This window comes from Salmo salar, chromosome ssa10 (assembly GCF_905237065.1).
Source record: "Salmo salar chromosome ssa10, Ssal_v3.1, whole genome shotgun sequence".
NCBI classification, from domain to species: Eukaryota; Metazoa; Chordata; class Actinopteri; order Salmoniformes; family Salmonidae; genus Salmo; species Salmo salar.
Genome location: NC_059451.1, coordinates 18,520,325 through 18,535,434, shown reverse-complemented (window position 1 = coordinate 18,535,434; position 15,110 = coordinate 18,520,325). Strand labels below are relative to the sequence as shown.

At 44.3% G+C, this 15,110-nt stretch overlaps 1 protein-coding gene and 1 long non-coding RNA gene across 13 annotated transcripts in view; one reads left to right on the top strand and one right to left on the bottom strand.

Annotated features, from left to right (window-relative positions):
- LOC106613682 (epidermal growth factor receptor substrate 15-like 1) overlaps positions 1 to 15,110 on the bottom strand; it is a 35,386-nt gene that overhangs the window by 7,419 nt on the left and 12,857 nt on the right. For 9 of the 12 annotated variants that reach the window (XM_014216204.2, XM_014216199.2, XM_014216202.2 and 6 more), the window contains 8 exons: positions 14,514 to 14,678; positions 12,300 to 12,405; positions 11,818 to 11,874; positions 11,041 to 11,180; positions 10,857 to 10,929; positions 8,880 to 9,034; positions 8,574 to 8,667; positions 2,798 to 2,818 (listed from right to left, as the gene is read on the bottom strand). In XM_014216204.2, coding sequence (XP_014071679.1) covers positions 2,798 to 2,818; positions 8,574 to 8,667; positions 8,880 to 9,034; positions 10,857 to 10,929; positions 11,041 to 11,180; positions 11,818 to 11,874; positions 12,300 to 12,405; positions 14,514 to 14,678 — 811 coding nt within the window. The remainder of the gene's footprint in view (positions 1 to 2,797; positions 2,819 to 8,573; positions 8,668 to 8,879; positions 9,035 to 10,856; positions 10,930 to 11,040; positions 11,181 to 11,817; positions 11,875 to 12,299; positions 12,406 to 14,513; positions 14,679 to 15,110) is intronic. The other 3 variants (XM_014216200.2, XM_014216208.2, XM_014216210.2) reach the window with 1 other exon arrangement.
- On the top strand, positions 480 to 4,508 carry LOC123724387 (uncharacterized). Its single transcript, XR_006756910.1, has 3 exons — positions 480 to 652; positions 3,951 to 4,072; positions 4,164 to 4,508. It is a non-coding gene; the product is annotated as an uncharacterized lncRNA (long non-coding RNA).

The following is a 15,110-nucleotide window of genomic DNA, read 5'->3' as shown; positions in this document are numbered from 1 at the left end:
CACATTATCAATGCTGTCTATCAATGTGATGCACAAGGCACATCTCAGAGCCCCACAAATAACGTTTCTGACATTATTCTCATAACATATATCCTATGTCCTATTCATGATTGACTGTATCTCGCAGCACAGATCTAAAGTGTTGCTATGTAATGAATTCAGAAACTACCTAGAAAAAATGAGAGATATCTACATCAAACTATCATTCTATGTCGTGACCTTTCGCTTGTTGCAAATTCTGCTCAACCCCTCTAATTTGGATACATAAACCCAGGTGTGAAAGCAGTTTAGATATGGCATTGGCCAGGGCACAGAGTGTGACCAGAGTCGGGCAAGAGGTTGCCAGAGAAGCCACACTGCTCACCCGAGTGTGTGCACACAGTGGAAACAGAGGAAGTGGGGAAGGGTGGAGCTGAGAACATCGGGGGATCTGGTGTCAGCATGGCCAACCACAGATCATCTGTGTATTCCTGAGGCATGTTGCTCTGTGTTCTCACTGCAGCCTGGCATCAGGGTTGATCTCTCAAGCAATAGTCATACAGTCATACAGTTCTACTCATCTAACACTAATCTCAAGCAAGGATTTTACAGATAGGGGATGATTAGCGACAATTCATTTTTTTTCTTTTTTTTTTCGAAATCTAATGGAAAAGTAAGTAAGCACACAAACCACACACACGCATCAAAGTTGCGACTACTATGCTATAACGTGTACAGTGTACCTAGGCTACAGTGAAATTACACTGCATATTGCATACATGGTTTTACCATAAAGCGGGGCCGCTTTAATAATAATAGGTGGTGAAATCTTGATTATCGTGGCCCATTCAACTTCCTTTGTGAGGTTTAAATGGTGAAATAAGACTTTCACTCAGTAACTTTATGGCTAAAAAGCACATTGAGTGGCTTCTATGTTGAGCAGAGTTACTGCACAGGCAACAACAAAATGGTTCTGTTTATTCAATCTTCAAAAGGAGAATGAAAAGGACACTTGTTTGGCAGAGATGATGAACGTATCTGTACCCATGAAGTGCCTTTCCTGTTTACAACCTAGCAGAGCTCACGTTGGAGGAAAAAAAAAGGGGTTTCAGGCCAGTCAAAAACAATGTTTCGGAGCTGCAGCGAGCATTGCTGTTTGATCTATGACTAGCATATCCTACTTTCATCATGCAGAGGTAAGAAGGCAACACCAGCTGAGTTTAGGCTTCAAAGATTATACAGGTCCCTTACAACAGCTTCTAGTGAACTATGTTCTAACAGTCAGAAGACCGTATTCACACCCCTTTTTCCACCTTTTGTTACGTTACAGCCTTATTATAAAATTGATTAAATGAAACGTTTTCGTCATCAGTCTACACACTATACCCCATAATGACAAAGCAACAACAGGTTTTTAGAAATGTTTGCAAATGTATTACAAATAAAAAACGGAAATACCTTATTTACATAAGTATTCAGACCCTTTGCTATGAGACTTGAAATTCAGCTCAGGTGCATCCTGTTTCCATTAATCAACCTTGAGATGTTTCTAAAACTTGATTGGAGTCCACTTGTGGTAAATTCAATTGATTGAACATGATTTGGAAAGGCACACTACTGTCTATATAAGGTCCCACAGTTGACAGGGCATGTCAGCGCAAAAACCAAGCAATGAGGTCAAAGGAATTGTCTGTAGAGCTCCGAGACAGGATTGTGTCGAGGCACAGATCTGGGGAAGGGTACCAAAAACCTTCTGCAGCATTGAAGGTCCCCAAGAACACAGTAGCCTCCATCATTCTTAAATGGAATAAGTTTGGAACCACCAAGACTCTTCCTAGAGCTGGCCGCCCAAGAACCCGATGGTCACTCTGAGAGAGCTCCAGAGTGTCTGTGTGGAGATGGGAGAACCTTCCAGAAGGATAACCATCTCCGCAGCACTCCACCAATCAGGCCTTCATGGTAGAGCGGCCAGACGGAAGCCACTCCTCAGTAAAAGGCACATGACAGCCCGCTTGGAGTTTGCCAAAAATCACCTGAAGGACTCTCAGACCATGAGAAACAAGATTCTCTGGTCTGATGAAATCAAGATGGAACTCTTTGGCCTGAATGTCAAGCGTCACGTCTGGAGGAAACCTGGCACCATCCCTATGGTGAAGCATGGAGGTGAAAGCATCATGCTGTGGGATGTTTTTCAACGGCAGGGACTGGGAGACTAAGATTGAGGGAAAGATGAACGGAGCAGAGAGTACAGAGAGATCCTTGATGAAAACCTGATCCAGAGCGCTCAGGACCTCAGACTGGGGCGAAGGTTCACCTTCCAACAGGACAACGACCCTAAGCACACAGCCAAGACAACACAGGAGTGGCTTCAGGACAAGTCTCGGAATGTCCTTGAGTGGCCCAGCCAGAGCCCGGACTTGAACCCGATCTAACATCTCTGGAGAGACCTGAAAATAGCTGTGCAGCGACGCTCCCCATCCAACCTGACAGAGTTTGAGAGGATCTGCAGAGAAGAATGGGATTAACTCCCCAATTACAGGAGTGCCAAGCTTGTGGCGTCATACCCAAGAAGACTCAAGGCTGTAATCGCTGCCAAAGGTGCTTCAACAAAGTACTGAGCAAAGGTCTGAATACATGTAAATGTCATATACCTGTTTTGCATTGTCATCATGGGGTACTGTGTGTAGACTGATGAGGAAAAAAAACTATTTCATCCGTTTTAGAATAAAGCTGTAACGAAATAAACGTGGAAAAAGTCAAGGGGCCTGAATACTTTCCGAACGCACTGTATGTGATAAGCCATGCCATCCATACTCACAACGTTCTTCTGTGTGTTTCACTAGAAGAACAAAACAAAAGAGGGGAACACTTATAGTGAGGTGACAAAGACCACAGAGGGGAAAAGACAAAGGGATAGTAAACAATTACAATTCTATAACACAGATGTCGGATCATAATTTGATCACTCTTTTGTTGCTGAGAATTTTCCTGCAGAACAGGAAATACAAACTTGTAGTGTATTTCAGTTATAAAAAGGATTCTAAAGTTTGTAATTCCCACTTAGAAATTTCAGACTTGATTTGCCCTAACGGAAAATGTATCAACCCCTACAAAAATGTCAATTAAAGGGGAATGGAAACACTTCAGGAAGTTAAGCTGAGCAAAGCGATGTATTCAATCCACTAATAACAAACATGCTTGTAACATAGAAACATCTTTATTTTAAAGTAATTTGATCTTGAACAACGTTTATTAGAGGTATGGGTTGCTCCATCTTGAATTTCCATAGTAACGACTGTTACTAGAAGTGAGCAAATTGAGTTTTGTCATGGAGACTGAAAGTGAATGCTGCCACCGGGAGGCCAAAACGAGGCAAGGTAACTAGCTAGCCTACTTGATTTAGCTCTTCTTTTGTCTTTTTGATGTAAATGTTTTCATTGACAACTGTACAAAATAAAATAGAAGAGCATTTATCATTCGGTATGAGCTAGACCTAGCTAAAACAAACTGGCTAGGGATTAGATTTAGCCAGCTAGGCAGAAGAGAGGGCTGCTGCAGGAGCTACGATCCCCATATAGCTAGGTAGCTACAGTAATTATTAGCTAGCTAGCTAACTACATAGCTAGGTATCTTTGATATATTATGAGTCTTTATATCTGTGATAGCTATGATTCCTAAAAATAGAAAGCCTTCTGGCTGTTGATTGCAAGAATGAATGTACCTAAGCCTGAAGCCTAACCCCATAGCTAGCTTTAATAACTTTTGAAAGCTCTGATTGGTAGTCAACTTGGTAAATTATCCTGGTTCTTTGCTACTTACAGGCATACATTATAATATTATTTCAGTTATTTTACGTTTTCTCAAATGTGAGTGAAAACCTTTGGATAATAAAATATAACTTTGTCACCTTGCATGCCGATTGATAACTTGTACAATTCCCTTCCAGTCATGATACCCTTTTTAATTTGCAGAAGGTTCATCGCTACTTGGGGAAGACGAGGACAAAGAGGATGACATTGAAATGGAGGAGCCAGAGGAAGTTGGAGCCACCACGTGATGCTGCTGCCTCTCAACCAAGCTTTTTGACTGGGAGGTAACTGTCAATGATGTATTACTGTTATGTACTAATAGGCCTATAAATTTGATATTTTAAATCCTCTCCCTCTCTCTGTCTCTGTTTGCAGGACACTGTGGTGGACTGTCAGTGCTCAGACCTTTTTGAGAAGATTGACATTATAGACATGTCACCTGTGCACCAGGCAGTCAATAGCTGCCACCACGGTGGCAAGGATAGACAGGGGCTGGAGAGACTGGAGAACATGCTGCTGAGGCTGCAAACAGGGCTGCGGGGAAATCACACCCTCATCCTCACATGACACATAAACTCAGCAAAAAAAAGAAGTGTCCTCTCACTGTCAACTGCGTTTATTTCCAGCAAACTTAACATGTGTAAATATCTATATGAACATAACAAGATTCAACAACTGAGACATAAACTGAACAAGTTCCACAGACATGTGACTAACAGAAATGGAATAATGTGTCCCTGAACAAAGGGGGGGGGGGCAAAATCAAAAGTAACAGCCAGTATCTAGTGTGGCCACCAGTTGCATTAAGTACTGCAGTGCATCTCCTCCTCGTGGACTGCACCAGATTGCCAGTTCTTGCTGTGAGATGATACCCCACACTTCCACCAAGGCACCTGCAAGTTCCCGGACATTTCTGGGGGGAATGGCCCTAGACCTCACCCTCTGATCAAACAGGTCCCAGACGTGCTCAATGGGATTGAGATCCAGGCTCTTTGCTGGCCATGGCAGAACACTGACATTCCTGTCTTGCAGGAAATCACGCACAGGACGAGCAGTATGGCTGGTGGCATTGTCATGCTGGAGGGTCATGTTAGGATGAGCCTGCAGGAAGGGTACCACATGAGGGAGGAGGATGTCTTCCCTGTAACGCACAGCGTTGAGATTGCCTGCAATGACAACAAGCTCAGTCCGATGATGCTGTGACACACCGCCCCAGACCATGACGGACCCTCCACCTCCAAATCGATCCCGCTCCAGAGTACAGGCCTCGGTGTAACGCTCAATCCTTCATCCGATAAACACAAATCCGACCATCACCCCTGGTGAGACAAAACCACGACTCGTCAGTGAAGAGCACTTTTTGCCAGTCCTGTCTGGTCCAGCAACGGTGGATTTGTGTCCATAGGCGACGTTGTTGCCAGTGATGTCTGGTGAGGACCTGCCTTACAACAGGCCTACAAGCACTCAGTCCAGCCTCTCTCAGCCTATTGGGGACAGTCTGAGCACTGATGGAGGGATTGTGCGTTCCTGGTGTAACTCGGGCAGTTGTTGTTGCCATCCTGTACCTGTCCCGTAGGTGTGCTGTTCGGATGTACCGATCCTGTGCAGGTGTTGTTACAAGTGGTCTGCCACTGCGAGGACAATCAGCTGTCCATCCTGTCTCCCTGTAGCGCTGTCTTAGGCATCTCACAGTACGGACATTGCAATTTATTGCCCTGGCCACATCTGCAGTCCGCATGCCTCCTTGCAGCATGCCTAAGGCATGTACACGCAGAAGAGCAAGGACCCTGAGCATCTTTCTTTTGGTGTTTTTCAGAGTCAGTAGAAAGGCCTCTTTAGTGTCCTAGGTTTTCATAACTGTGACCTTAATTGCCTACAGTCTGTAAGCTGTTAGTGTCTTAATGACCGTTCCACAGGTGCATATTCATTAATTGTTTATGGTTCATTGAACAAGCATGGGAAACAGTGTTTAAACCTTTTACAATGAAGGTCTGTGAAGTTATTTGGATTTTTACAAATTATCTCTGAAAGACAGGGTCCTGAAATAGGGAAGTTTCTTTTTTTGCTGAGTTTAAATAGATCTACATACCATACATACAGTTGAAGTCGGAAGTTTACATACACTTAGGTTGGAGTCATTAAAACTCATTTTTCAACCACTCCACAAATTTCTTGTTAACAAACTATAGTATTGGCAAGTCGCTTAGGACATGTACTTTGTGCATGACACAAGTTATTTTTCCAACAATTGTTTACAGACAGATTTCACTTATAATTCACTGTATCACAATTCCAGTGGGTCAGAAGGTTACATACACTAAGTTGACTGTGCCTTTAAACAGCTTGGAAAATTCCTGAAAATGATGTCATGGCTTTAGAAGCTTCTGATAGGCTAATTGACATAATTTGAGTCAATTGGAGGTGTGTACCTGTGGATGTATTTCAAGGCTTTCCTTAAAACTCAGTGCCTCTTTGCTTGACATCATGGGAAAATCAAAAGAAATCAGCCAAGACCTCAAAAAAAATGTGTAGATCTCCACAAGTCTGGTTCATCCTTGGGAGCAATTTCCAAACGCCTGAAGGTATATCACTTTCATCTGTACAAACAATAGCACGCAAGTATAAACACCATGGGACCACACAGCCGTCATACCGCTCAGGAAGGAGACTAGTTGTGTCTCCTAGAGATGAACATACTTTGGTGCGAAAAGTGCAAATCAATCCCAGAACAACAGAAAAGGACCTTGTGAAGATTCTGGAGGAAACAGGTACAAAAGTATCTATATCCACAGTAAAACGAGTCATATATCGACATAACCTGAAAGGCCGCTCAGCAAGGAAGAAGCCACTGCTCCAAAACCGCCATAAAAAAGCCAGACTACTGTTCGCAACTGCACATGGGGACAAAGATCATACTTTTTGGAGAAATGTCCTCTGATCTGATGAAACAAAAATAGAACTGTTTGGCCATAATGACCATCGTTATGTATGGAGGAAAAAGGGGGAGGCTTGCAAGCCGAAGAACACCATCCCAACCGTGAAGCACGGGAGTGGCAGCATCATGTTGTAGGGGTGCTTTGCAGCAGGAGGGACTGGTGCACGTCACAAAATAGATGGCATCACGAACTTATTGTGGGAAGCTTGTGGAAGGCTACCCGAAACATTTGATCCAAGTTAAACAATTTAAAGGCAATGCTTCCAAATACTAATTGAGTGTATGTAAACTTCTGACCCAGCGGGAATGTGATGAAAGAAATAAAAGCTGACATTTCACATTCTTAAAATAAAGTGGTGATCCTAACTGACCTAAGACAGGGAATTTTTACTAGGATTAAATGTCAGGAATTGAGTTTAAACGGAGTTTAAATGTATTTGGCTAAGGTGTATGTAAACCTCTGACTTCAACTGTAAGTACTAGTAATGGGTCTCTTAGTCTTCACCCAGTAGACTAAATGTTATTTGTAATATGTTCTAGTGCATATATGTGTTTAATATACTATCCAGATGAGAAAGTGTCCGATCACAGAACATTCCATAGAATTCTAGAAAAATACCACCGGTGACTAAAATGGCTGTAACTCATTCACAGTAAAAGGTTTTACTATTCTGATCTCAGATGATCAATCCTTATAAAATAAGGAAAACTCAATATGCTCTAAGTTTTTTCCATTTTCATTAGGAAGTTGTGTAAATGGCAGTTGTTTGAGAAAAATGTCACGTTTACACCCACTCCCCCCTACTCCGGCACTCGACGTCGCCAGCTGTCTCATCATTACGCACACCTGCCACCATCATTACGTGCACCTGTGCCTCATGACTCTCACCTGGACTCCATCACCTTCCTGATTACCTCCCCTATATCTATCTCTCTCCTTGGTTCTTTCCTCAGGCGTTATTGACTCCGTTTCTGTTTATATGTTTCATGTCTGTACGCTACTTCTTGTTTAGTTACATGTTTAAAAAAATAATTAAATTCACTCCCTGTACTTGCTTCCCGATTCTTAGCGTACACCTTACAAAAAAACATTTATGATACACATCTTTACAGGTGTTTTTTCTTGACCGATTACGATTTGATTGATGTGGTTCTATTGAATGTCATATCATTTGAACGGGCCGTTTCTTATCTTTCAAAATATGTACCATGTTTTCATACATGTATATGGTTTGAAACATGCAAAGTATGTTCATTAATGTATGCAGAGGTCATGGTCTCAGTAAATTCAGGAATTCGAAAACTCTCCTACCGATGATGCAACAATGCCATTATGGCGAGTTACAGTTAGCTGGATTCTAAAGCCTAGTGTTTCCATTCCCTTTCATTATAATCCACATAATAATTACAATTTTTGTTGCTGCAGGATTATTTTTCTGCTGTAGCAAACTGGTTCAAATTAAGATCCTACATCTGTAAAATGAAATGGACCTATTTTGCAAAGAGTAATGCTGCTACAATAATTCATGTAAAACAGTAAATTAATCTATATGATGACATGGCACAGTGAAAGTTGCAGCTGAATCACCCAGTGGTGCAGGGCGTTGTATTATTCATAGTGAAACCTAGGTTGGTGGCATATGTCCTTTGTTAACCCACTACCTCCGCCTCATTAAATAAAATGTCTCCTTTCCCTCGCTGTGTTTCTCGTTCTGTCTCTCTGTGGCACAACAATTCTCTTCGTCTCTCTCTCTCTCTCTCTCTCTTTCTTGTACAATCACTCTCCACCTCTATTCTCCCACTTACTCCATCCCTCCACTTCTCCCTGTTTTCCCTCAGGCCTTACTCACCACTGGGTGGTTTGGGTCTGGGTAGAATGCTCTTCTTGGGCGGCAGAGCTGGGCCGTCCTGCTTCCTACTGAAGGGGTCGTCCACGAACCCAGACTGGAGAGGGGGAGGAAAGGACGGCGGGAGAGAGAGGGAGAGACAACTGTCAAGTGCCAACTCATATCAAGACTAATGTATGTGCATTGAAGACGATGAATCAGGAAATTAGTAAAAATACACAAACGGTTCTTTGTGCACCCCTCGGTAGGAAATATGCAGTCTACTGAACGAATAGATGCTATACAGTTCATAGTCCTTGGTAGTAGTACCTGCTGGTATTCTGGAAAGCCTCCTCTTCCTTCCATCGGGTCTCTGACCTTTGACATTTGGCTGAAGTCTGCGAACCCACTGTTACTGCCAAATGAGCTGTTACTGCTTCCAAAGGCAGTACTGCTTCCAAAGGGGTCGAGCGTGCCAAAGAGATCTGAGAAAATGTCAACATGAAACATTCAAGGATGTGTAGGTTATCGAGAACAAATACACAAATATTCAAAAGGATTCTCCATGATACACATGACTGATATGAGCTGTGCGTCCAGTCATTGCTCAAAGGTTGGCACACTGTTGCATCAAGATTTCACTGTTTGACTCCTGAGTGTATGTATATAAACCCTGTACAGTTTCAGTCAAGAAAAAGCTTGAAAATAGGCAAGACAAAATGAGCTGGTGAAAAAAGAGAGAATTTGAAGTAGTTGGCGTGACACCTTTTCTCTCAGCTCATCATGGTAATAAGCAAACTAACATGAAAATCTGATCCTACAAACATTTTTACATTTAAACTTTATTTAACTAGGCAAGTCAGTTAAGAACAAATTCTACCCCGGCCAACGCTGGGCCAATTGTGCACTGCCCTATGGGACTCCCAATCACATCTGGATGTGATACAGCCTGGAATCGAACCAGGGACTGTAGTGACGCCTCTTGCACTGAGATGCAGTGCCTTAGACTGCTGCACCACTCGGGAGTCCAAACATCCAACTGCCACAGTCAACCCAGTGTTCTAGCATGGCTATGGGACTTCAATACTGCATGGCGTAATGTGTTTATATGGACTACAGCAATTTCCTAGGGAAAATAAAGAGAGGACTTTCTTGTGCAACCCGGTAGAAATGAAGAGTTGATTGAGAATGGGACCTACACACTTCCACAGTTACAGATTGCTCTGTCCAAGGCCTCTCTAGGCTACAGTATTTCCACCCTTTACAGTTACAGATCGCCCTGTCCAAGGCCTCTCTAGGCTACAGTATTTCCACCCTTTACAGTTACAGATTGCCCTGTCCAAGGCCTCTCTAGGCTACAGTATTTCCACCCTTCCACAGTTGCAGATTGCCCTGTCCAAGGCCTCTCTAGGCTACAGTATTTCCACCCTTCCACAGTTGCAGATTGCCCTGTCCAAGGCCTCTCTAGGCTACAGTATTTCCACCCTTCCACAGTTGCAGATTGCACTGTCCAAGGCCTCTCTAGGCTACAGTATTTCCACCCTTACACAGTTGCAGATTGCCCTGTCCAAGGCCTCTCTAGGCTACATTATTTCCACCCTTCCACAGTTGCAGATTGCCCTGTCCAAGGCCTCTCTAGGCTACAGTATTTCCACCCTTACACAGTTACAGATTGCCCTGTCCAAGGCCTCTCTAAACTACAGTACTTACACATTTACACAGTTGCAGATTGCCTTGTCCAAGGCCTCTCTAGGCTATTTCAGATGCCACAAGCCATCCTCTGGGCCCAAGCCACAATGCATCTCCTGTTTTTACTGGGACTATTTCAAGTGAATTTTAAGTGATCCATGTGCTGCTTGGAATGGGAACCTTCGTAAAAAAAATAATATATATAACATCACACAAGAACCTCAACTGTTTCCCAATCTTAAAACCGTTTAGGGTCATTATTTCACCCATCTTATCCATACAAATTCTATCTGAGGCATTGATGTCTTTGAACACTGATATTTGTTAACCACCACACTTCCTGGCATTATGGGAGATTTTTTTTTTTTTACTGAGACCTATGCTAGGCCTAAAAACGTGAGAAAAACAAGGATTCAATGGTTGAAAACGGATGTTAAACATGGGAACTCTTTTCACAGCTATTTGACACCTGCGCTGCTGTTAAGACAGCTCACCAGCCCACAGGCCTGTAGGCCGATATAGTCAACACAGCAGGCTTTGCCAAAAAGGTGTGAAAAGGAAACAAATGCATTGTGGGGGGGGGTTAGAAGAATAGGAGAAAGACATTTGAGCAAGTACCTGGTCCTGGGCCTCTGGTGGATTTTGGGCTAATGGATATGAAAGGGTCTGCGCTGGTTGTAAAGTGACTAGTCTTCAAGAACAAGCAGAAAGAAACGGTTACATACATATACACCCATATATAAACTGAGTTTAATATAAATATATCCAAACACATTCCAAGGGTCAGAAAGTGCCACAGTACCTTGGTGGGGAGCGTGGCACTTTTACTGAAGGGTTCTGCCTTGACGGTGGTCTTCCTAAAGAAGTCTTCCGACGAAGCCTTGAAGGGGTCCGTCTCTTTGAATGGGTCCCCCCCAAAAGGGTCTGGGTGGTGAGAGAGATCTAGGACAGCTCAGTGTAGCAGGCTGTGGATCAGACTTGACCTTCCCTTCACATAGGCTAGACTGACGGTACCCTATCCTTGGCATAAGGACGCGATGTGAATTAGGTTCACTGTAGTCTGGAGCATCCGGACCGTAAGTCATGCAGTAGCTGAGATAATGCGAGTCCAATTTGGTTAACCTCTTCAGCAGGGATCATATCATCCAGTTAGTCACTATGTTCAATGTTAATTCCCCTTATGACAGTTCCATTTATTGTCGGTAAGGAAACTGTTTGGAAATGATGCATATTCTTTTAATCAGTTTTAAAAGTGCTGGGTGTTTAACTGTCCTTGGCTTTGCTATTGTCAACATTGAGAACGTAGGCATTCTCCATTACGCCAGACAAATGCAAGAAGTGTCTACAGACACTTGGCAATCACCGTTAAGATAACATTCAACAGCCAGCAAATATTTTCTATCGAATGTATGTGGTATATTACAAAGAGAGAGAAGTGGGACGTTGAAGGTAGCCCGGTTGGACCCTGTTTTTCAAAGTTCCAGAATGTCATCAACTTAACAGGAGGATGGCATTGTATGGAAGTCCATGTATAAGTTTAATTGTGTGTGGCTCTTTCTGGTTATGAATAAATAAATACCTGCAGCTGCTGGTAGTGATGGCTGCTTTGCAAAATGGTCGTTTTGGAAGGGGTCACCTACAGGAGAGGAGTTGAGATGGGGGATGAGGGGGAGGGGGAGGGGGAGGGGGAGAAGACAATCAGAGGCTATGGCACAGAGGACAAAAGCTAAAATGTTGGAACGGGGAATCTAAACACAGAAGGATCAAAAACAAATTATAGAGCACACTTAAGGCAAACAAAGACAGAACTGCAAAAACAACGTCTTAGCCAAGCTGCAGAGGAGTCCACATTGCTTCTGGTGAAACTACAAATCATGTCGGGATAGGGAGGATGGGAGCCCTGTGGGAACATTTGAGCGAGGAGGAGAGGAAACTCAAGCAGGACTATCTGAGGAGAGGAGGAGAGGACGGAGGAATGACGGGGAGAGATGAGCGATTGCAGAGGTCATTGAAAGAGAAGGAGAGCAAAGGGAGAAGAGGGAGAGGAGAGAGAATCGGCACCTTTGAACGGGTCTGTCTTGAAGGGGTCTTCGGAGTGGAAGGGGTCTGTATGCATCTCCTGAGGGACGCTACTGAACCCAGATGTCTTCACCTTAAACGGGTCCTCCTGAGAATTGGAGAAAAACATATCTGTCTGTTTTGGTTCAGGAGACCCTTGGTTTATTTACACTTAAAACGTTGCCACCATCTCCAACCATTTTCCCCTCAGAGAGGCATTAAGGAGAAAAACCAACGCACGTCGACTCCATTGCTTATTCAGTCGGCCGATAAGTCTTGCCGAGCTGTCAAACACGACAGCTATCAAATCAAAATACTTGGTGTTTCAATAAGGGCCCACTCAGGTTCAAGTGGAGGAATGTGAGTTCAACAACACTAACAGAGACCTTGACGAGAGAGGAATGTGTGCCTGAAGAAAAGCCTCCACCGTTGCTGCTCCCAGACTTGACCAGACCAGAGAGCGCCCCGGGGCTTGAGTTTCACTTTAATAACACAAAGGGAATTTTCATTCTTCTGCAATTTGCCCATTCTGTGTCTGCTGCGCCCCACTGCACTCAGCTGGTCCCAATGAAAAAGCCCCCACTCCCCCCCCCCCCCGAGTCGGTAGGAAAGAACCATCTGTTAGGGCCCACATTCTTCGGGGGGCGGGTTTCTCTAGAATACCTGCCTTCACGTGCCAGGCGAGCCCTGGCTATGAAAACGCTAACTTGTTATGTTTCATTAGCAGGACTTCTCCTCGTTTCAATAAGAGGCCTGTCCGTGATCCCTGTATTCACTCCGCCATGACATCCAATGCTGCCCAGAATTAGGGCCAAGAATAAGCGCTAAGTGTTCGAGCCCTTTCAAAACGCACAGGTAATAAAGCTTAAGACGGAATAACAGAGGGCTGCCAGGTAAAATAACAGCGTGCAAGACTATTTAAGCCAAGATAATTACATTAAATAAGATATAACCAAACTATGGGATTAATATAAACCACTTAAGATTCTGCATGCCTCGGAGCAGCTCGTTTGAACGGAACATTTCTGACGCTAAACAAGGGAAGTGATACCTCTTTTCTTTACAGGCAAAGGTTTAGCATATTCCACTTATCGTTTCTCTTTATCTGATCATCTCCGGTGACACACAAGTCAATTTCACACCCAGGCCAACAGCCGACAATGAATCATCATGTTACCATGATCTGCAGATGTGGCTGAAATGAACTACACCTTAGCTGCCATCCATTGTTCAAGTCCAAATGTACCAGTTCTCCACTAGACACCAAGCATTCAACCTCAATTGACCTCTTTTATATACACTACACGGTCAAAAGTATGTGGACACCCCCTTCAAATGACTGGATTTGGCTATTTCAGCCACACTCATTACTGACAGTTGTATAAAATCGAGCATACAGGCATTCAATCTCCATAGACAAACATTGGCAGTAGAATGGCCCGTACTGAAGAGCTCAGTGATGTTCAACGTGGCACCGTCATAGGATGCCACCTTCGCAACAAATCAGTTCGTAAAATTTAGACCCTGCTAGAGCTGCCCCGGTCAACTGTAAGAGCTGTTATTATGAAGTGGAAACGTCTAGGAGCAACAACGGCTCAGCCGCGAAATGGTAGGCCACACAAGCTCACAAAACGGGCCCGCCGAGTGCTGAAGTGCGCAACGGGTAAACGTCCTCTGTGCTCGGTTGCAACACTACCGAGTTCCAAACTTCCTCTGGAAGCAACGTCAACACAAGAACTGTTCGTCGGGAGCTTCATGAAATGGGTTTCCATGGCCAGGCAGCCACACACAAGCCTAAGATCATCAGGCGCAATGCCAAGCGTCGGATGGAGTGGTGTAGAGCTTGCCGCCATTGAGCCCTGACCTCAACCCCATCGAACACCTTTGGGATGAATTGGAACGCAGACTGCCACCCAGGCCTAATCACCCAACATCTGTGCCCGACCTCACTAATGCTCTTGTGGCCGAATGGAAGTCCCAGCAGCAACGTTCCAACATCTAGTGGAAAGCCTTCCCAGAAGAGTGGAGGCTGTTATAGCAGCAAAGGGGGGACCAACTCCATATTAATGCCCCGTGATTTTGGAATGAGATGTTAGACGAGCAGGTGTCCACATACTTTTGGCCATGTAGTGTATTACCTCTACATGCTTCGGAAAAACTCTGGGTCGTAGTTACAGGGCCCAGAGTTTAACCTCCTGAGCAATGTGTTCTCCTCACCATGGCTCCGAAACCTCCATTCTCACGGTCGGGGAATCCCTCGCTCATGTCAGCCAGGTTGGTCATGCTGCCTCCGTGGGTCCCGTTCAGGTTGCTGTTGCACTGCTCAATGCTCTTTGTCATCTCCTGCTGGCTGTCCTGGATCTGAGACAGCTTACTGCGAGCCTGGAGGAACAGCGCAGCACAACACAGTAGGTTAATGTAGGGTTTCTTTCAACAGAGGATATTATGGCTGTTCGGGCAACAACAGTTATATATGTGAACGCGTGTGTTCGTACATCAGGTTGTGATGACTTTCATTTGAATGTGTCTTTGAGCGACTCCGTCAAAATGAGCCACCGTCCCTTTCCGTTCAATATAGTGGCTTAATAGCTTTTCTAAGGAACGGAGAGTGAGTGCATATTATTGCAGGTGATCGTCGAGGAAATGATCAGCCGGCGTTGCTCTACTACCCACTCAATGGCCTTTTGGCCGCGGTGTTTCATAACACAGTACGCACGGCTCCGACAGGGCCTGAATGGGACCAGTCATTTGTGAAGAGAAACCCTCTCACAATATGGCCTCGTGCACTGCACCCTGGGAGGAGAGTCTCAGTGC